The sequence below is a fragment of the Spea bombifrons genome, chromosome 13 (assembly GCF_027358695.1).
Source record: "Spea bombifrons isolate aSpeBom1 chromosome 13, aSpeBom1.2.pri, whole genome shotgun sequence".
In the NCBI taxonomy this organism is placed as follows: Eukaryota; Metazoa; Chordata; class Amphibia; order Anura; family Pelobatidae; genus Spea; species Spea bombifrons.
Window position 1 is genome coordinate 25,363,278 of NC_071099.1, and position 22,500 is coordinate 25,385,777.

At 41.3% G+C, this 22,500-nt stretch overlaps 2 protein-coding genes and 1 long non-coding RNA gene across 4 annotated transcripts in view; 1 reads left to right on the plus strand and 2 right to left on the minus strand.

Annotated features, from left to right (window-relative positions):
- KIF19 (kinesin family member 19) overlaps positions 1-18,439 on the plus strand; it is a 19,825-nt gene extending 1,386 nt beyond the window's left edge. The window contains exons 2-20 of one of the 2 annotated variants that reach the window (XM_053453750.1): positions 987-1,067; positions 5,973-6,083; positions 8,236-8,323; positions 9,318-9,454; positions 10,508-10,633; positions 10,716-10,910; positions 11,648-11,794; positions 12,460-12,582; positions 12,869-13,025; positions 13,393-13,567; positions 13,898-14,096; positions 14,638-14,908; positions 15,064-15,185; positions 15,303-15,472; positions 15,844-15,949; positions 16,388-16,475; positions 17,218-17,603; positions 17,731-17,884; positions 18,211-18,439. In XM_053453750.1, the coding sequence (XP_053309725.1) occupies positions 987-1,067; positions 5,973-6,083; positions 8,236-8,323; positions 9,318-9,454; positions 10,508-10,633; positions 10,716-10,910; positions 11,648-11,794; positions 12,460-12,582; positions 12,869-13,025; positions 13,393-13,567; positions 13,898-14,096; positions 14,638-14,908; positions 15,064-15,185; positions 15,303-15,472; positions 15,844-15,949; positions 16,388-16,475; positions 17,218-17,603; positions 17,731-17,884; positions 18,211-18,374 (3,000 nt within the window). In that variant the 3' untranslated portion in view covers positions 18,375-18,439. The remainder of the gene's footprint in view (positions 1-986; positions 1,068-5,972; positions 6,084-8,235; positions 8,324-9,317; positions 9,455-10,507; positions 10,634-10,715; positions 10,911-11,647; positions 11,795-12,459; positions 12,583-12,868; positions 13,026-13,392; positions 13,568-13,897; positions 14,097-14,637; positions 14,909-15,063; positions 15,186-15,302; positions 15,473-15,843; positions 15,950-16,387; positions 16,476-17,217; positions 17,604-17,730; positions 17,885-18,210) is intronic. The other variant, XM_053453751.1, reaches the window with a different exon arrangement.
- On the minus strand, positions 18,202-18,518 carry LOC128471776 (uncharacterized). Its single transcript, XR_008346125.1, has 2 exons — positions 18,439-18,518; positions 18,202-18,401 (listed from the first exon to the last, which is right to left on the minus strand). It is a non-coding gene; the product is annotated as an uncharacterized LOC128471776 (long non-coding RNA).
- A 1,559-nt stretch (positions 18,519-20,077) lies between these two features.
- Positions 20,078-22,500, minus strand: part of BTBD17 (BTB domain containing 17) — a 19,153-nt gene continuing 16,730 nt past the window's right edge. Inside the window, exons 2-3 of the mRNA XM_053453813.1 lie at positions 22,316-22,500; positions 20,078-22,119 (exon numbers count right to left, since the gene is read on the minus strand). The exon at positions 22,316-22,500 is cut by the window's right edge and continues 89 nt beyond it. Of these exons, the coding sequence (XP_053309788.1) occupies positions 21,039-22,119; positions 22,316-22,500 (1,266 nt within the window). The 3' untranslated portion in view covers positions 20,078-21,038. The remainder of the gene's footprint in view (positions 22,120-22,315) is intronic.

Sequence of the window (22,500 nt, forward strand, 5' to 3'; positions counted from 1 at the left end):
AGGAACGGTTGGGTGTTGAAAAAGTAGTTGCGCTGGTTACGTTTTGGTTATTATATATCTTGCTGAGTTTTTTTTTTATCAGATTTTTATAGCTATTGTTCTGTAGGAACATAAATCTTTTCTGCTATTGTATGCTGCTTTGGTTTGGCTGAGCTGCAGAGAGTTTATTTATTACATTGTAACCGTAGGATTAACTGCGGGGAATTCACTCAAAGTGACGGATTTGGCACTTGAAATTTACTGGTTTCCCTGGCAGGTGAGGGGTTAATAAAAAGTCCAACCTGTGTGTTGAGTCCTCACTCACACAGGGCTCTCCTTGGCTGAGTTAAGGGCAGGTTCTCAGTGGGAAGGCTCCTTTAAATTAATGGGTAACCAAATGGGCTAAATTATACAGCATTTGGTAAATTTTGGAATTGAGTACTTACACAGACTCCTTCCTATTCTATAAGGCTGTGATCGTATAAAAGACTCCCAATTGGTATTGGTGCTTTTGCTCCCAATATGTTATGGTTGATATCCCTGCATGAATGCAGGTGACTCAATTAGGCAAATCATGAGAAGTAAATTAAATAATGACAAGTCCAGGATTCCATGATGATCGGTATTCGAGCTATTAAATGGTTAATAGTTTGAGCCCAGGATCCGTTAGTTTACAAAGTTCCCGGGTATTGTTTAGGAGTGTTGATGTCGTTAAAACTTGACCCCTAAAAATGTGGTTATCCTATCCCAGCAGCCTGTCGGATGGTGGTCCGGTGAACGAATGGCTCATTGTTGGGTACATAATGTATTCTTGGCCAATGAATTCTTGCGTTTCGTATGTTTATCCCCCCCCATGGTTATAACTATGCCTCTAGTCCCAAGAGCTTACACTCTAACCGCTTCTGGGATGCAGTTAGGTGTGAGAGCCCTAGCAGGCAGCGTGGGGCTTGAGCACATTGTGTTACTGCCACTAACCTCGCTTTTTTTTTTGTTTGTCTCCCGGACAGGTTGCCCTCCGCATCCGGCCCATTAATGAGACCGAGCTGGTGGAAAGAGCCACGATCATCGCCCACAGGGTGGACGAGCAGGTATGACGTCTGTGAATCGCTGATACCGGCCCCTGCACTGACTTATGATGGTTATTAATCAACATCACGCTCTGTATTATATTGATACGATTCTGTGTGTTATTGCGTAACGTAACAAGAGGAGAAATGTTACCAGAATCTAAAACAAGAGTCTTAGATGGAATGTGAAGAAGTTTGACTTTACTGACAGGGTGGTAGATAAGTGGAACAGCCTCCCAGCAGATGTGATCGAGAGAGACTGATTGCCAACATATGATAATAATTTATACATGTCCTGGAAAAAAGTCCCTTGTGAAAGCCCCGTAATCTGTATCATTTTATAGATGCATATTAAAATGTACATTTTAGTGTATTGTACACTTCTGTATTATATTGCATATCTCTGCGTATTACGCCAGCCTTGTTCTCACTCATCTGTGCCTTATTATAAAGCTGTGTGATTGAGATATATATTTATATGTACACCGCAGCTTGTTATTACATATACAGTTGCATGGAGTATCACCGCTTGGGGTAGATTTTGCTTGAGGGTTGCAGAGTTCACGTTAAGTCGGCCAGCTGGACAAAGTCATTAGCGTTAAGTGGATAATTCTTCTGTTTGTGGCAGTTTTTCCACATACAGTATTGTAAAACGCAGGCTATGGGACATTCACGGATCAGTGAAATTTAAAGGGGACTCCCAATGTATGTTTTTGTTGTTGTTCTTATTCTAAAACAGTTTGGGTTTTTTTTTGCCATTTTTACCATATGTGGGTTTAATAAGGTTTAATAAGGTTTAATTTAATTTATTTCTAAAAATATAAGGCTTTCGTTTGAAACCATAGAAACGCGCAAAATAAAAATTGTGTGTAAGTATCCAAAAAATCTATACTACAATTTGCAATTTTGCTTAGAATTTCTTTTAGAACAACCAAAAAAAATGCCCTCGATCGGGCATTCGTTATATAATGGTGTACTGGTGCTCACACCAAGCACCGTTGCACACAATTGGTTGGCAGGAAGCCAGCGATGCCCCTGGTGCTATGGGAAAAAAAACACACACCTTGCCACATCTTTTGTGGGTGTACCTGTACATCCATAGGGTAACAAAGGGGTTAAAAAAGCTGTCATATGTCTGGCTTTTGGATATGTTAAGTGCATTTGCCTAGCAGACTGAGCTAGGCAAATCCTTTAAAGTACTGACATGCAATAGCTGATAGAATGTCTTGGTCTTAATAACCCCCTGACTAACGAAAGTCCATGAGGGATTATGATTATAAAATAATGGTTCCTAACTTCAAATATTAGGAAAAATACACTTATATGATGCTTTCCCTTTTAGTGGAGTGGGAAACAATACAGTTAGTAGATGTAACAGAACACCTTGTAGACGAGTAATCCGGTCCATTAAAATTAATTGCAAAGCAGAAGACGGAGAAAGAAAGGATAGAAGCAGACAGATTAAGGCACAGACAGAAGCCCAGATGGCATTGAATAATACACCGATACGTTGTATCAGAGGCTCGCTTGCTGCTGGTTTTTTTGTTGTTGTTGCTACGGTAACAGCCCGACAGACGGGAGCCGGCTGGAGGATGGAATGTTTTGGCAGGGGATCAATAGGATAAAAAGATGGGGGGTGTAGATTGCACGTTACTACCTGCGGCAGGTGCCTTACCTCCACCTCCTCCCCCTGAGCTGAGAGAATAGACAGCCTGTGTGTAGGAGAATCACAGCACGTTCTGTATTCCGACACGCAAGCGCGCCATGTCTCCATCCCGAAAGGAATCCAATGAGGAATTCATACCGATAACCTCAAAAACTATGGGGGGGAGCAGTTTTGCTTTGTGTGCTTTACTTCCTGCTGGGTCTTCGAGCAGCTTCCTGCTCAGAGTGCATCTTATAAATGCACCCCCCAGGAAAATGTTTTCGACCACCTACCCGTTTTGTTCAAATATCCATCAAAACATTTCTCTGAGTGTCGGACGGGGCATTAAGGCTTTTTCCTAGCTGGCCTCATTGATAGGTATTTGTGGAAATAAGTACATTTGTAAACTGGAAATTATTTTATTTCCTCAACTTAATGTATTTAATGAATACACCTATTTTAAGCTAAATCGTTATGGATTTTAGGGCTGTAGAACCCTGTGATACCCTCGTGCCCAACAAACATTCTGAGCTTCTAGAAAAGAGGGGCATCAGGGATTTGGGGCAAACAGAGTGATTGTCCCCAATCGGTTGAAAGATAAGGAGGCAAGAGTTTCCCAGTCCCCTTTTTAGTCTTTTTTGATTAGATTTGATCCACAATGTGTCTTAACTTAATTTAATTTACTTTTTAGTACCGTCAGCAATGGACTGCTGACACCCTCAGGCACTGGAAGGATTAGATGGGAGATTTTGTCTTGTTAACAAGCATCAATGCCCTGGGCATGTGTGGGATTAGATATCCACCTTTAATCAGGGCAGCCTTTCCTGCTGTCACCAGTCGCATGCTTCGATGCCTTAGCCAGAACGCTGACATATGGCAGGTGAGAAGCCTTCAATGTATGACAGCCAGGAGGAGGATAACCCAACGCGTTCCATGCTGACCACGATCAGCCGCGACGTACGGCTCCAGTATCTAGATCACAGCCCTTAGAACGCATAGTGCGTGTGTGTGTGTGCGCGTGTGTGTGTGTGTGTGTGTGTATGTATGTATATATAATATATTAAGCACCCGTAACTTGGTCAAAAGTGTAGGACCTTGTACCACCAGCCTTGTTGGTCTTTGTGAAATTGGTAAAATAGGAGATGTTTGGTGGGAACCCTACTTAAGTTCTTGAACTCCATAACCCACACAAGTTTATGATACCCGATGGCATGTTCTCTGGGGCCGAGCCACCGGTCTGCTCTGGCATCTTGATGGAACAACACCTTTAAAGTAGAACTTTATAATATTTGTCATTGAGCGTGAAAGCTTTAAAAAAAAGAAAAGGAAACCAAGCCAGTAATTATTTAATAAAAAGCTGGACGCATCCTGGTTGAAAGGAATTTCTACGCGTTGCCCGGAAACCTGTTGTGTGGTTGACCCCTAACGCTACCCACCATTAAGATCACCCATGGGGTGGTGGTCATACTTGAACTGGAATACTTTTGTGAACGGTCAAATCCTTTTCTTTTAAGCGCACCTGTTGTGCAAATGTGTTAAAAACAGAAAAAAATATCTATGTTGTGGGTTTTTGAATGAATGGTGAGAATGGCACACGGATACAACTTCTTTGTTACCAAAAACACTGACATTTCTAATAAATCGTGTGCTTTGGGATGTTCTCCTTTAAATATGGCTTTGGCTTATTGAATCGAGAAATAACGGCAGCCCTGTTCTGCTTTCAACAAGATTACTAGTCCGCCGTGGCTCGCACCAGTGTGTCGTCGTATGTTCTCAGAGAAGTGTCGCAATTAATTAGAGAGATTTGCTACGGCGGCCTGGAAATTATTACGTTAAGCCCCTCGTTGACAGAAGGATGCTTGGAAAACCCTTTAGAAAGCAAAGTGCTTTAAAGGGACAGAACAGACTTCAGGAACCTGACTACTACACGCTTTTTATTTTTTTGTGAAATAAATAGAAAAAAAAAATATGCAATAAAAGAAAAATCCCAAGAAACGCCACTTTTTCTTGAGTTATTTCTGTCATGGTTTTCTAGGCCTGGAGAATGTTAGCAACAATCGCAATTGAAATACGCAAATTTTGTGTTCATTTGTAACTCTTTGTTGGTCTTCAAAAGTTCAATATGATAAGAATGGTTCTGTATGGGGAAAATTAAATAAAGATGGTGGCCAAGGGGTGAGCCTTTTTCCAAAAATGAGAGAGAAAAGGTGAGCTGCCGTGCCAACATCCAAGTTGTGGGTTGGAACATACACATGTCTCAACTAAACCTGTACTGAGATGTTACTACCGCTTTAAGGTTTGTGTTAACATTGTTAACGCATCGTAGTTCAAATTAAGTTCTTGCCATATCGATGATATCATACAGCGTTAGCACAAAACCGTAGGGGGATTGGTGGGAGATCAAGATGGCTGCTTGCTCGTCGGCCTTCTTGCGCTAAACACGGTCATGAACATGAGCTCATTTGGAAGGCAATTGTGCCCTTTTTTGTAACATTGTTACCCTCTATGGAGCACCGTTCTGTCCCATGGTATCATTTGTCCTTGAGTTAAATACTCAGCTTTGTTCCAGATTGGAAATTGGACCATTCCACCTGTGATTAGGCAGAGAATATTCCCATTGTCCATTATAACACTGAGCCTGTGTCTGCTGAAGTTGGCATCGTGTTTATGAGGGAGTTGGCATCTCTTATCTGCGATACAAGAATTCAACCTCCATCATCGCTACACAACGCCGAACCCAGACCCTTTAATTATAATCTCCCTGAGTCATCAAATTATTTTTAAAAATTGGCAATCCAACTAGAGCCAAGTTACAATCAAATTTCAAGAAAGTAAGACAACGTTTTCCATGACATAATGTTAAGAGCATCTTCTATTCCCACGTCCATCCTGCATTCGCACCCCGTGTGGCTCTAAGAACAAAACATAAAATAGGAAAGAAACATTCAGTATCTAGAAACTCTTCTTCTTCTTGGACATTTTGATCAGTTGGTGACCTTACTTTCCACCGATAGAACTCTAAGCCTGCCTTGCTGAGGTTTGCCCACAGTATACCCACTGCCCCAAGAAAGTAAATGTATTCATAGAACCATCGCACCAAGATCTGACATTTCCCAGAACCTTTTGAATCCACTTTGTTATTTGTAGGGATATTTTGTCTGAGCAGATTATATCGAAGGTTGTGTAGGTCAACACAGATGCCAAATATTCATGTTCTTCACATACATTGTTTGACAGAATCACTTGTAATCTTGCTGTGTTTGACTCTGTGATTGCTGTAGATGGTGGTTCTGATGGACCCGATGGAAGATCCGGATGACATCTTAAGAGCCAACCGGTCCAGGGAGAAGTCCTACGTGTTTGACGTGGCCTTTGATTACACAGCGACTCAGGTACGATGCTGTCATTACTCAGCGACTCAGTCTGATCAGGACGGCTATGACACCGGTCTGAAGAAGAGATACTGAAACCGTAACTTGTGGTTGTTTTTAGATAGACATGTAAGAACCGTGTAATGTATACATCCAAGATTAGATGTAATGTGATGCACCCAGAAGGAGTCATTCCTTGGACCAAGAAGAGAAGTAAACATGTGGGGGTTTCATGACTTGCTTGTGATATCAGGACATGCATTTAATTTAATAAAGTTGCAGGCGACATGCCACCAAACATCACATATAATGCCCTGGATTCCAGAATTACTATTTTTTTGTTGTTTACCAGGGTTTAATACGGAGTTCTTTTTGTCTGTGTTTACTATACGAGTAAAATAAATTAAATGGCAAGCCTTGGAGTCTAGTCCTGTGTGCCTACCTTGCAACAATTTAATTAACAACTTACACTTACAAAATAAAATGACAGAATCTAATGGCATCTTAGCATCCAGCCCATGGGTCAGTACTCGAAGCATGCCGGCTATAGCGGGAGTCTGCATGGTGGTGCTCAGCTGGTGTATTAGGTTCCCCCGGGTGCCGAGGAGAGCAAACAGCTCTGTTTTCCAGGAATAATTAACAAAGAATGCGCTAGGGAGCACCTTTCACAATTATGTTTAGCTCATTCAAGGTATTCTGGGATCTTTAAGAGATGGTTAGGCTGTGACCATGGTGCAGAATTAGAGACAACAAAAGAAATAAGGCATTAGGAAGCCGTGCTTATTGTTAAGGAGGCTGAAAGATAGTGGGTAGGTGCCATCGCTATAAGGGTGATTAAGGAGATTTGCGAGAGTTTTAGACATCTGCTGAGACTAGGACTCCTAGGAATGAGTCTAATGGGAGCAGAGCTAAGAGCGGTGAAGATATTTCACCAGGGTTACAGACGGTGCGATCAGATTAACCTGAGTTAAGGTTGCCCTGGGCATTCTGGATCAAGAAGGAACAAAAGAAAAAGATTTAAAATGTAACACAATTTATAATCGGTAGTTTACTAGAGGGGGGGTCAATTAACCTAACGTTTAGCTAGAGCCAAAAATTCTTTAATATATCGCACTGTGCTGATGCCGATATCTGATCAATTATTTGATGTATTTGTCCAGGCTACAAAAGTCAGCTTAGCCTCGTGTCTAGAACTTGTCATAACATGAGCCGCTTTGGCCGTTGGTGGCATTGGACACTCAACACCTTCTGGAGATGGTGAAGTGAATGGATGTTAAGGAATGGGGGGGAACTGATTGGAAGCCCTTCTGAGGGCGCAGTAAACTTCTACCGTAGTTAGCTGTCGTCTTTACATCTCTATGTCCAACTTTTATTTATGATTATCTATAGAGTCCTTCCTCGTCCTCAGGCTGGCCGATTTCTCCGTTGCATGTTTGGCTGCCTCTGCTCTCGCTGTTCGTCACTCTCCCTTTCTTGTCTTTGCCCTTGACATAGAGTCTCTTAGCCGAGAAAGGTAGAGAGGAAACACAAGGCGAGCGAGAGGTAGAGTTACCTCCTTGGAGGGATCACGTTGCCTCTTTGTATTCTGGGTTCTGTTACCGCCATACTTACATTAATCTCCAGGTCTCCTCTTCTGTCTGACTCTTGCCCTTGTCACTAAGAAATGCTGCTCAGGAGAACTGGTTAGATGAGAATACAAAGAAATCTATTTTTTCCCCCTAAGTAACGTGTATAGACTAGACGTTTCTTACCACCTATCGCTGTACAAAGTCATTCTCCTAATGGCCAAGGCAAGATCTCCTCTGTAGAAACTTGTTCCGGTTATTGTAAAAGACATTACAATAGCTGGCTTGTACCTAGTTACGGGTTTAATAAGTACATTAAGTTTGTCTTTTGTGCGCGTAAACTTATTTTTTTACTTTTATGAAAACTATTACACAGACCTACCTTCTATTAAAAGTAAAGTATGCCAAAGTATGCTTGTTGGGGCCACAGCCAGCATGGAGAACACTGGTATTATTGATTTATGGTCTCCTTGATTCCAGATCTAGTAGCATTGGTTACTCCACGGAACCGTGGTCTGAACAGAAAACACATTTAGAAAATTGACCACCATGCCGTATTTAATCTTCATCACAGGGTCCTTATTTCAGACTTTACTGCTTTTTTTCAGGATACTGTGTACCGTCTCACCACAAAAGGCCTCATAGAAGGAGTTATCTCTGGATACAACGCCACCGTATTTGCCTATGGTCCCACAGGTGAGTCGGGTTACTCGTAATCAGGTTGATACCTGGACAGTTTATGCCCCAAAAATAAGGTAGAGTAGCTTTGTAAACTAAGTGGAGTCCAAAAAATGAAGGCTCATGCCAGGTGAGTGATACTAACTGGACCGCTGTTACCTGTGAGCAGTTTGAGGGAACGGTCAATGATTTGGGCACATACTGTTGAACAGCCATGGATACCAAGGGATCCTGCTAATTCTGGATCAGGTGAATTATTTGAACTTTTTTGACCCGCAGAGGGATATTTGATTCCCTAATTAATATTGGAATGTCGCCCAAAATGTAACCACAGAAATTATCCACAATGATTTTATCTGAGAATAATTTTGCAGATTGTATCCTCGCACCATCGCCGAGCTAAAACTATTACTATGTCCGTGTTCCATATTTTATTTTACCTACTAATGGACCGTCATCCAGAGAAATACAAGTAGCTGTAGTGGAACACAATAAAAATAAGGATGTTTTGCTTGTCCACGGAGATTATAGTCTGCAGACGAAACAGGTTAAACTGTGTGCCAAGTTAAGTGTAAGTAAAATGGTTGTCTTGGGTATCCAGCCTCCATCACTTGTTACTATGACTTCAAGTCACAAAGTCTCCTTTGGGATCAATATTTGGGTTTATAAACAGGAGCCATGTTTGAAAGCTCTCATCCCCTCCTAGATACATTGTTCCTATGGAATTGTCTCTGTGATTCATTAACATAATGTAACATTGTTTAATTGTTATATTGGCTAATTTTATTTTATATATATATATATATATTAGTCTTTCCCTAAGAACTGTGCATGTAATTGTTTTTGAGTGAGGTACGTTGACCACATTACCACCAACGTTTGTATAATCCTTAAAATATCTAATTCAATGGGATTCTGACCATTCTACTCGACAAATTGTTACTTTTATATCACTAAAAGAACAGTTCTGATGCCTCTGTAGCCCACCTCTACCACCTTTTTGTATTTGCAGGCTGTGGGAAGACCTACACCATGTTGGGAACCGACCGGGAACCTGGAATATACATTCGGACACTTAATGACCTCTTTAAAGCCATTGAAGAGACGAGCGATGACATGGAGTACGAAGTTTCTATGTCTTATATGGAGGTAAGTGACAAGTGTATGAGGCTATGTATTCAGTGGTGTCCTTCAGGTTGGGAAGGAGAGATCTCGATAAAGGCTTAGAATCCTGGGACAGAAAGGTTCATAAACCTTATTGTTATTAGAAATGGAGTCTGTGCAATGTATACACACTGATAACATGATGCACTCCTAGGTCTGTGTGAAAGAACTTTGTGTACACACGCGATGTGTAACGTATAAGATTGGCTTTGATAAACACACATCTCCATAGCTCGTGCAGCTCCTAACATCTCCTCTGCTGGCTTCCTACCCCCGCCTCCTATTGCGAGACACCCGTTTACGTGTTGGCCAAGCGAGCCATCCTTGCGTACAGAAAAGATAATCTCCATAGTGATGAACAGGGACGGGCTGCGTATGCTGCTTCCTCGGATGGGTAGGGTGGCGATGGCTTTACGACCTGTTCAATATTTGCACATTACTCACGAGTGGGTGAAACCAGGCAGGTGTCCTCGGATTCTAGAACCTCAAAAGAAACCAGCGTGAAATCGGATAGGCAGATGGTAAATGATCCATCATCGCGACTCCAGGACAAGGGATTATTTTTATCACAAATAAAATATTTCACCTGCGGTTGACACTTTATACATATATTTTAAATGTCACGGCTGGGACAGTCCCTATTTTGCTTGTCCGGGTATCTTGTCATACTAATAGCGAATTATTACCATTTTATTGTTTACCTCTGTAAAGCACATCATTGATGGTGAATAGTCCAAACATGAGCGTAATGTGAGGGGCTGTGTATATAATATACACAAAATGGACCCAACGGAGTGCATCCGGAGGGCCAGAAGTACACAGACCTTGCGTAAACCTGTCTTTGGGATTAAATTCATTTAATTTTTTTTAGTTGGGTAGGAAATTTAAGAAGATTAGCCGCTCCATCTGGTTCTTGTCTGGTTTTCAGAAGGTGTTCATCTGTTCCACCGCTTGTCCGTTCTTCACGCCGGTGAAACTATACAATTCCCTACGGCTGCCGTCAGTGTGTAACGTCATTTTTTACGCCTTCCCCTACAGATCTATAATGAAATGATCCGGGATCTACTGAACCCCTCGCTGGGTTATCTGGATTTACGGGAGGACTCAAAGGGAATAATCCAAGTAGCCGGAATCACGGAGGTGTCCACCATCAATGCCAAAGAGGTCTTTAATGTTACCCATTTGTCATTTATCAGGTGGCTGTTCTTGTCATTTGTATGCTTTATAAAATACCTTCTCCTCTTAGATCATGCAGCTGCTCATGAAAGGGAATAAGCAAAGGACACAGGAACCCACAGCGGCCAATAAAACCTCTTCCCGGTCTCACGCCATACTGCAAGTCACGGTCAGACAGAAGAGCCGCGTGAAGAACATCACCCAGGAGGTCCGGGTGGGACGCCTCTTCATGATTGACTTGGCGGGATCAGAGAGGGCATCTCAGGTAACTACCATACAATGAGGACCTGTAAGAACATCCAACATTGCCCTGACTAGGTCCCCCTAAACGTCTAGATTTCCAAAATCAACCAAAAGTGGGTTTTCATTGTATTTTCTGTCCTCCACACCCATATTGCACATGCTTACTAAATAATGGAGACCTGAAAGCTCTGGAACCTTGTTCTACATGTGCCATACCAAAAAATCTAGAACTTGTCAGTGAACGCATCAGGAGGATTCCTTTACAACTGGAAATCTCGGGGTTCTCCTGCGATGATAGGTCTTTACGTCCCTGCTTTATGCAATATGGTGCTGTGGATGTATTTGGCCAGAGCCTGTTTCAGAGGAGATGCCTTGAGTATCTGGGCAGGCGGTCAGCTGTCTCCTGTGTTTATCCCAAACCAAGGCCTCTCTCTGAACCTGCTGTTTTATTTGAAACCTGATGCGAACTTCAGGACAAAGGCTTTCTCTGCAAAGAGTCTCTGCTGCTCAACAAAACCGCTGATGGGTTCATGGAAGGGTGGAAGCTCCACCTTGTGGTATGTCTAGAATAGCTGCCATCTTCTACAGACAATAAAACCAAAGGGTTTAGCGCATAAAAATGTACACAGAAACGTTTAAAACGACACTACTTTATTTTCTCGACATGCTAGAGAGTGCAACTAATAGTTTGTCTAAGTAGAACCTCACATTTTTTTCCATAACTTTATTCCATAATTTTATATCTGCAATTTATTACAGACCCAGAACCGCGGACAGCGTATGAAGGAAGGAGCCCATATTAACAGGTCTCTGCTGGCGTTGGGGAATTGCATTAACGCCCTGAGTGATAGGGGTGGCAACAAGTATGTCAACTACCGTGACAGCAAGCTGACCAGACTGTTAAAGGTACCTCACTCCATTCAGGGAGCCGTGATTAGCATATATTGTAATTTATCTGAACAAACCATTAAACGGTAAAATGGTTTCTTCAGAATGCTGTTCATACGTGGAACTGCAAGCAAACAAAGCCATTGGCGTTCTTCAAACCGTGGAGTCCATTGGCGCTTTCTGACACTTGCCAGCTCTATAGCGCTATTGTAGAGGAGTTCCTGGGAATTTTATGACCAGTGGCATTCATGGTTTCCAACTGGAGTGTTTATTAGCTCGCCGACACGCACTGAGCTCTTGAGGGTTTTTTTTTTGTAAATGTATCCGCGAGTCACAATAAATACGTTTGTTTTATGTTGCTGTTTTTTTAGTCTAAGCCAAGTCTTCTTTGTTACATTGTATGTACTGTTACCCTTAGGGTAGGGTAAAATAAACAATTTTGGATTCTTCTTTTTGAGATTCCTAATTTATAAAATAATTCTTCTTCTTCGTGTTGTTTAGAGAGGTTTTCCTACTTGTATGTAGCGATGTCAGGGGTTTAATATTACGGTGTTGGTCATTACGGAGGATGGCAAAAATAATAATCCTGTTTAGCCCAAACGGATATAATGTTCTGCTCTTTGCGTTATGGAAGTTTAGAGTGTGTCGTGATACAGTACTCTCGTCTGCTTTACGTTCCATAGGACTCGTTGGGTGGAAACAGTCGTACCGTGATGATTGCTCACATTAGTCCAGCCAGCAGTGCCTTCGAGGAGTCCCGGAACACGCTTACCTATGCTGACCGTGCCAAAAATATCAAGACTCGGGTATGTGCAGACGGACACCCGCATCGCAATAGTAGTCTACTGTCGTTGAATGCCACGTAACCGCCTGCGCCGCATAAATAGTGACTACGTTTGGGTCAAAGTGTGTAGAGAAAAAAACCTCAATCTACTAATGAAGATGCATACGTTATAAAAACCTTTTTCTAGCTCTCTGTGATATCACTGTAGGGGCAATATGCAATTTAAGTCATGTGCAAGCCAGTTGCATGGTTGTTCTTGCCAGTAACACCTTGTTTATTCATCTATATTAATGTCTGATGTTCACCAGGTCAAGAGGAACCTTCTCAATGTCTCATACCACATTGCTCAATACACCAGCATCATCTCTGATCTGCGGAATGAGATCCAGAGGCTGAAGGAGAAAATCGACGAGCAGGGCCTTAAACAGATGAGGAGCGAGAAGGGTGACATTCGGAACATCCAAGGTAACTCCATCTTGATGAACTGATCTAGTACATAAATCACGTTTGGGAATTATTTCCATACCTCCTGCTTCTTATAGGATGGAAACGCCAAATATTGCAGATTTTAGATACTCTTAAACGCGAGATATTCTGGGAACGGTAAACGGATGTGTAGAAAACAAAAAAACTGAGTATTCACAATCACTTGTGATAAATCTATCCTAGAATGGAAATATGATGGAAACATTCTCAATATTACAACACATAGTGGTGTGAGGTATATAAGTTACATTCTCAGTAATAAAAAGATGGAAAGTGCTGAAGTTTTTTGCAGACCTACGATCCTTCAATCATTTAATCCCACTGACTTATTTTGTGACCATTCCAGCGGAGGTCCAGCTTCACTCCTCACCTTACGACCGGCATGAGATGGAACAGCTAAGAGAGCAGCTGATCAGGGCCTTCCGGGAGCAAATGGACATCCGCCGGCAGCTTATGGAGCTGGAGAATAATCACATGGAGATCCAGATGGAAACTTCACGCCACTTCCTCGTCATCGCAGAGTAGGTGGAACATCCAGTGATATGGCGGAGACTTCATGAGTTTCCACCACTGCTACCCAACCCCAGACCAGTCAGACATGCATGAATCATTTTTCCTTTTACCGTAATACCATTGATGGGGCCAAAAGCTTACAATCCAAGAGGATGTGGTGGTATATTACATTATTACTGCCATATGTATTCAGAACTATTTAAACACATCTTCCCTTTAAATTTGATATTCAAAGTAATACGCTTACAGGGAATTCCTAAGCGATTATAGCTACATTGTTTCTGTTAAGAAAAAAAAAAATCAAGGTCTGAAAGTCAGTTCCTGTTTTACGGTTGTAGCTGGGAGCAAGAGAAAACACGGCGGATCCACAAATGGAGAGGAGAGCTCAGGAGAGAAAGCTACGGCAAGGATGACAGCGAAAAAGACTCTGACACAGGAGACGACCAGTCTGACATCATGGAACCACCAGAGGTCACCATGGCCAGGGAGAACATCCATGCGCTGGTGGGGGACCAGAACAAGCTACGCAGGCGAAAGGTAAAAATCAGGATGGGAAATGGGGTAGTGTTATAGGAGAGTAAAGGAACCAATAGGTATGGTATGGCTCCTTTATATTAAACAGGTAATATAGATACCATTCATACATTTAATGAGTGTATTGAAGAGTAAAATGTAGGTTTTGGGTGATGGATCATGTAAAGAGCAGAAGCACAAACACGGATATATGTGAGAACATAAACTGGATGAGCTACTCTTACAAGTGAGGACACTTTATTGTTCCTTGGATCTTCTACATCACCGGCCAGAGATGTCAGAGTTCTGATCGTTAGAAGTAGAACTTCATGTAACTAGAGTTGGGTCGTCAGAGATTCAAGACACGGTTCTAGACTGGAAAAGTAGACTGCTCCTTCTATTAGAAAGTCAACCGCCATAACAACAGTTTTATTAACGTTCTTAAAACACTTGTGTTCTAATAGTTTATCTATAAAATTTGGTGTAGTTTTCAGCTTTCATTATGCAAGAAAATGGACTGGTTCAGGTCTTCACAAACTAATTTTGCGAAATACTTCATTTTCAGCTTGAATTAGAGAAGACGTTTAAGGATATTCGACATCGAGCTCGGAAGCTAGAGGAAGTTCTTCCAAAGCGTATCAGCTCAGAAGAGCAGAGGGAAGTACTGAGCCTACTATGCAAAGTCCACGAACTGGAGATCGAAAACACCGAGATTCAGTCGCACGCCTTGCTCAAGGATAACATGATCCGGCAGAAGACGTACTTGGTGCAGCGGTTCGAGCAGTATCGCTGCCTCTGTGATGAAATCATCAGGCAACAGCGGAGGCTAATCAGCGGTACGGAAGAAATGAGAAAAATATGATGGGGAGGAAGGGTTTTAGAATATTTGAGAGGAGAAAAAAATGGGTTAATGGGTTGAAGAGGAAATATATTGCTTGTGACTTATTTGTAGCTTAACGTATAGTAACTGTTACATTTTACAATTTTCCAGATAGTAACATGGCTGTTCCTCACCCTCTGGAGAACCTTTATCAGCTCTACCTTCGGGAGTTAGAAGAAGGCAGCTTGGAACGTATCAGCCTCATCGATAAAGTGGGAGTCTTGGCTCTAAAGGTATTAACAGGGGCATCAAAAATAAGATACGGGGAAAGGCCACCCAAAACAAGACTCCAAATTAATCCGGTTTAAACAATGTGATGTGGTTTTATTTTTACATTAACTTTTTTTCAGGACACCAACAGTTCCCTTCCGAAACTTCCACAACTCATGGCAGAAGAAAATTCACAGGAGCCGGACTCGGACCAGGAGAGCGTGAGAACGTTTGGATCGGATAACAGGAATCCGAGTATCAGGGATTCATACAGGAACATTCTTCCTAGACTCCTGTCCGAAACAGATAGGTGAGAATCCTGCAATGTTAGCCCGAGTTATAGCAGATACATTTGGTGGCAAAACATCAGGACTACTGCGGTACACTTAGGGGGACTTGGCAGAATCGCTCTTCAGCTTATACATGTATGATGTGGGAGGCCATCTGCTTTGCTATAGGTTAAAATCCCTTGAAAACCTATTGAGGTCTCCTACAAATCTATAGGGGGTACACCTGTATAGCTGTAACTTAAAATTAAAATGAATATTAAATGAGGCAAAGGATTCATGGACAGAAAATGTTCCTCCTTAGCTATGTGGATATTGAGACATTACAATGGATTTTATACTGGGTGCAGAATCTAATTGATCAGCTTCACCACCATCTTTTTTTCTTTCACAGCGATACAAATAAAGTATTTAAAACCAGCCCGCGTGCGCGTCACTTTAAGAACTCTAGTGTGGTGACCCCACCCCCAATACACGTGAATGGAATCGTACGGCAGGAGGTAGGTTGGTTAAGGGTTAACCTTGCAGGTTATATATATATATATATTTTTTTTTACCATAGAGCTTTTAGTTGACCCTATTTATTTATTTTATTTTATTTATTTGAAATCATTTTTTTCCATGGTAGGACCCTGCGGGTCTCAAGTCTTGGTGGGATTTGGACCAAAAACTCTAATTCAAATCATATCTACAGCTCAAAAAAAATCCCTTTAAAATATTAGAAAATAATGAAAGATGCAGAAACCTATCGCTACAAAAAAACGTTGAATAGTAATAAAATGAGCTAAAGACATGGAAAACACCAGAAAGAAGCGTGGGTCGCAATCTCTAGTGGCTTCTGTATAACCTGATATTGCCAACAGTACCCGATCCCTACAGCTGATGATGACATAATTAGTTTTAATGAATAACATGACATATTACACGTTTCCTTTCAGCGTGCTGCTCGTGACAATTTGGTGAGCATGAGCAGCCATATGAATTCTTCTCCCGACAGCGGTGACAAGGTCACTTTAACAGGTAAAGGTAAGTAGCTCCTGTTAAGCTGTAACGTGCTGCAGGGTAAGCATGATGTATAAAGTGCATTGTTATAAAATAATAGCCGGTATTAACTTCTCCCGTTACCATCGCTCACCTTATAACTCCTACCGTACTGTACCATGTATCGGTAACTTGTAACCCAGTCCTTCACCAGATTCTAATCTTTCCACCTGATTCTGTTTATGGAACGACAGTAGACTGCATGTCTCATAATTAAGAATATCATTCACATTGTGGAACTTGATGTCCAATTACTATTCTACCTTGAATAACAGCGATACAAAAGAAATCCTTTCTTGGCTATCCGCATAATACTTCCCATAACGGCCACTGAGATGTTATACTATAAAATTAGCAGCTACAAACATAAATTAATGTTATATTTATAACACAGCCTTAACGATTACAATATATTATATTTTTTTTATTAAAATGCTCATTTTAACTTGAAAGACATCCACATAATGGAATAAAAGATCTTTTGTACCCATAGCCTGTAATCTGTCATTAAATCATTTGGATTGAAGTTGGACGAGAACTTGTTCTGGTTATAAATGAAGAAAAACATGGAAGGGATAGTTTGCAATTTTGATTTGGTGTCTTACGATTTACTCGCCATCATTACAGACCATCAGGCTGTTCCAAGGGGGTTTAAGTACATAGCCATGCATGTTTACCATGTGGGCTGCCATTTTGGAATAACAAAATGTCTAATCTGTCCTTCCAGAGAAGAGAGAAATCATGAGAGGCATCAAGAGTATTGCCGTGAAAGCGGCCCGGCGCCGGTCCAAGGTTATCGAAGGTGACCGCCTCCAATTGCTGCATCCCATGAAAGAGAAGAGCAACCTCTCCGTCCACTCACTGAGTGAGAGCGAGGACAATCCGTTCCTGGACCGGCGGCTGCCAAGCTCTCCACTCCACCATGCAGCTAGCGAGGACAACCTGTCCAGCAGCACGGGGGAGATGGCCATTGCCCCCAGACCTGGCAAACACCAAAGAGATTCCCCCAACCTCTGGCAGGGAGTACAGAAAAAGGGGACACAAAAACCAGAGACATTAGAGGTGAAACGTAGAAAGAAAAGGTCAAGGTCTTTTGAGGTCACTGGCCAAGGGGTAAGAAACTCAAGTCAAATATTTTGTTATCACCAAAATGTAAAAAATTATTAATGCCTCATGACAAAAAACACCCTTGCTAAAGGTACCAGGGCCACCCATGGTAATAAGTCAACTCTTTTTGCAGCTCGTCCGACCAAAGAACCATCCCCCACACATCCGAGCTCTGGAGAGCAACTCCGAACACAAGATCACGGCCAATGCCCAGACCCTCAACAGCCGCCTGCCCGGGAAAGTCGTGCTCCCGATTGCTCAAGTTAAACTTCCGCAGAACCAAGCAGGTCAGTGAAGTAGAAAACGTTCTAGGAGGACATGGCTGAAAAAAAAAAAAAAAAACTTCTCTTGCTTTATTTTAGGTATATAAAACATTTTATTAACAAGGCTTCTGGGGCTTGGTACCCCCAGATCAATATTAGATTCATGCTTGTTCTCTAGGAAGTCTTGTGGGTATGGGATTACCATCATGACCCAGCATCTCTGAATGTACTAAATGGTTGTAAAGCTAGAGAGGTGTGCTGGCAAAGGGTAGGGGACCATCTTTGTAACATGTCCCACTACCATAAACTTTGTTTTGTTTGTTTTTTCTTTTTCTTCCCCCCCCCCCCAGGAACTGTAATTAAAATGGCGGACCAGCAAGGCACAGGAAATCACCTTAACCAGACAGGAAATGTCAAGAAGCAGATATCTACCAACCAACGTCCGCGTTTCAACTACGTACATGCAAACGCCGGAGGCAATTACGGAAAAGAGATCAGGGTTCGGAAACACTGACGGAACGTCGCCTGTTTAACTACAAGACTTCGTGAAAAGACCTGGAAAATAGTAATTTTTTTACCAGCATTAATAAAATGCATCTAAATTTTATATTCCGGTACTTTCATCTTTCTGAAAGCTGTGGTGGATTTTTGGTGAGGAGGACAATCATGCGTTGAGACTTATCCTGCTAGGCTCTTACCCAGAACGTTACAAATCGGGGGCATGTCTACTGTTACCACCGCTACCCTCAACAGATCCAGCAGAGATTTTAAATGAGTCGTTATTTTACATTTTTATAATTTAATAATTAGATGCTATGCACTATAACTAAATTACAGACTGATTTTTTTAAGGAAGAAAAACAAAAGAAACAAATGGCATTTTTGGCTCTTGTAGACCATAGAACGTCAATCACCTACCCGGAAGCACAGTCATCTTCTGCGATCGGGTATCTTGCATATAAATACCTTTTTATTGTGATATAAAACGGATATCTTATGCAGTGTTTTTTGGGGGGTTTTTTTTGCACAATTGGCGTCTTATTCTAAATACACAAACATACATTTTAGGCCAGCTCTAGAAAGTAGGCAGTGGCCAACGAAGTCTCCCTGTGCTCGATTACTTAAATAATGACACTTGTTTTTGTCCTCCCCTATGTACAGAAGCCCTTTTCAGGCTTTATCAATGAATAAGCTGGTACGCTATACGCATTAGGGGTTTGTGTCCGCAGTCCATTGCTAATGGCAGAGGAGCATCAAAAACATCGAAATATACAAGTTTTCTGTAACATATCATTTAAAAAACACCGCTGCTATGCAATTTGTATTTTCCATTGCTGTTCAGTGTTTCTATCGGAAAATTTTAAATACTTTAAACACCAAGTATCTAAATTAATTGTGCTTAAATCATCTCACATGTATACCTCGTGATTGGTTTTATAGACACTCTGCCTGTTATAGGGTCATCAGATTTTTTTTTAATACAAAAGGTGCTATTAATATTATTAATTATAAATAAAAGCAGCAAAAATTTTTTATATGCACCAACCATAACTACTGTTAAACGGGACATTTGCCAGAAAGGTTGAACAAAATAACATAATTGCCCCACTGTGTGTGTGTGTGTGTATGTAATTGTATGTAATATATATATATATATATATACACACACATACACACACACTCACACTTTTGGTTTAGTTAATAAATGGCATAAGACATGTGGCCGGTGGTTAAAACAATAAAATACGAAAAATGCCCACGTTACAATTGAAAGACATTCAATATTTCTTATTCAATGCAAAATGACATTTTTTGTAGATGGTTGACTTAAGATAATTAAACCTAAAACGTTAAGTAGAATTTTTATAAAATACATAGTGTTACCTGCCATCGAGCATTTGCTGTATACAGTTTTAATTTGTTATTTACAAATAAAACGTTTTCTTTATTATTGCTCAATTTCTTTTTTTTTTAAATCAGGTTTAAGCCGTATATCTTTTTTTTTTTATTATTTAAAAATTGAAAATCATTAATAAACTGATTTGCTGAGAAAGCAAGCTGACTGCTGATGCTTATTTTGATAAATTGTTAATTAAAACATATTTAACACAATATATTCAGCTTTATAGTTTAAGAAAAACGGACTGCAAATATTAAGCATTTTAAAAAGGTAAGAACCTCATTTTCTGGATTTAATGTCATTTTAAAGTGAAAAGCTTGTCCAATTTGCACCATTTCTTTTATTTCAGTTTTAGAACTATTACAATATATTGTGTTATTAGGAATTCGTTACAATTTGTATTATTACATGCCTTTGTAACAAAGTAGACAAGCCATGGGTGGACAACCGTAGTTTATTACAGGAAACTAATAACTAAGATCCCCATCTACATTAGAGTCCAACATGGAGTATCCTTACCAACGAAGTACTATTAAAGCCCACTATTGAGACAATCAAGGGTTTTGCATTTACAATTCAGTGTCAGAAGTTAAGCATTGTTACATGTTTCTATTCAAACTTTGCATACCTTGTACTGATTTTCTATCTTTTATATATAAGATAACTGGAACTTACTGATTTTTTTTACTTGTTTACTCAAGGTGTTTAGAAGAAGCTGTGCCATGGAACTACGGCTGGATTCTGAAATAGCTTTTTAAACTTCCACCAGCTAAACAGGGTTCTTTCTCCTAAGGTAAACGTAGACCACTTACTATTATGATTTTATGGGATTTGAAACCCCGCCAATTACGTTGTCCAGAAATTCTGCCAAGCCAAGTTCCTCAATTGCCTGGGAGGTATCTGTATGGCTTCCAGCATCCCCGTCTCCTCTATACTTCTGCTTCAGGCAAGGGGTACTTTTGGGAGATAGAGTTGCTGGTTGAAACATCCATCCATATGAATTTGTCATAGGTGAAAGCCTTTGGGGGGGGGGGTGACAGAGTTATAGAGGATTGCTTAGTGGACTTCTGTGCAAAAATACATTCTACAGGATCAAACGATGTTTGTATTAAGAAATACTTTGCTAACAGAAGAAAAATCTATCTAGTTAAAAAAAAAAAGTCTTGTGTTGACTTAGCCCTTTGAATTAATTGTGAATCAAGTATTCCGAGTGGCCTGCAGCAAATTAAAGGTTATGTCGCTGTGGTGCAGGGTCAAGCATTGCTTCGCAGCATAGACTCACTTGGCATTGATGAGAGAGTGGTATATGGGTTTGATGATGATGTGGAGGTGCAGGGAATTGTCTATCAGGTACTCTGAAGTTCGTTTCTGAAGGTCAGCATGTACCAAGAAGTCAAACACTTCTTCTGTGCTCTGGTGGACAGTGTAGACATGCTTCACAAACACTTTTCCCTGTTGTCTCCTCACACCAACCAATACAGTCTTCTGGAAAGTAACACCTGCAAAGTCCAGACCACTCATGGCAGAAGTCAACACCAGACGAGGTCTCCCTTCTTCTAATCTGTTGGATTGAGAAGTTCCTGGCACGGATTCAGAGTAAACGGGTCGATGGCTGACCGGAAGCCACCGTGGAGAGAAAAGGGCATTCCATGTAATCTTCTTAGTGGAATCATGGTTGCTTGGTCCTAGCTGGGTTTGAAAGCTAAGGCTTCGGTCATCTCTGGCTGGATTGTTGATGATCCACTGTGACCCCCAAGAGGAAGAGAGGTAATTCCGAGGAACAAACATGCTGCAATTAACATCAAAATACTTGGCAAAGTGTAAAGGAGATGATGAATGGAATTGAAAAGCTTGAAATAAGAGATCCTGGACTGAGCTGTAATACGTAACCAGCACCGTTGACTGTTTCTGGATCTGGAAAAGCTGACTCGGAGAGATCATGGCATATCTGATGGATCTGAGAACCTTCTCGATGATGGGTACGTCTGGATTGTTTTTACTGACCCATTCCTCCACCGCATTGAACAACTCCAGCTCACTCTGCAACACTAGATCCGAACGCTGAAGTAAGGATACCATGAGGTCATCACTTACGGTCACCCATTCACTGCTGCTTATGACAGTGGAAAGGTTCCATGCCAAGAACTTGAGGCAGCTTTCCTGTAGACCCTCATCACCCATCCTCAAGGCATAGTGATACCAGCTCACAACATGGCCCTGGGTCGACTCACTGGCAAGGTGGATTTTCATGTACTCAGAAACCCCTCTCTGCAAGGCTGCGACGTGGTACTTGCTGGCCAAGCGATGAAGTGGGACAGCTTGGGTCAAATGGACCGAGATCTCACCACAATAAAAGTACCTTTAAAAAAATTTAAAAAAATGCAAACTAGTAAGTACTTCAAAACTGAGAAATGCCCCTATTCTCATGATTTACCCCCCAAACTTTCCACAGACTCAATTGCCAGTAGCTAACGGTATAAGAGTATATACAAGCCCATAAGTAAGTTTTTGGTTCCTTTAAAATACCATGAATGTATTAGAATGTAACTTTTTACCTTATAAATTTCTCAAACAGGACGGCACACTCAGCAGGTTCCTGTAGAGTCACTACGCTTTGATTGACCAGGAGCCCTTCAAAGACGTCGCTCTGTAGGGTGAGAAGCAGTTGGTGGGTGTGGATGACCTTCACCTCATCAGAGTTAATAGAGCGGACCCTCAGGGTGGTGTCGCTGGAGTTGCC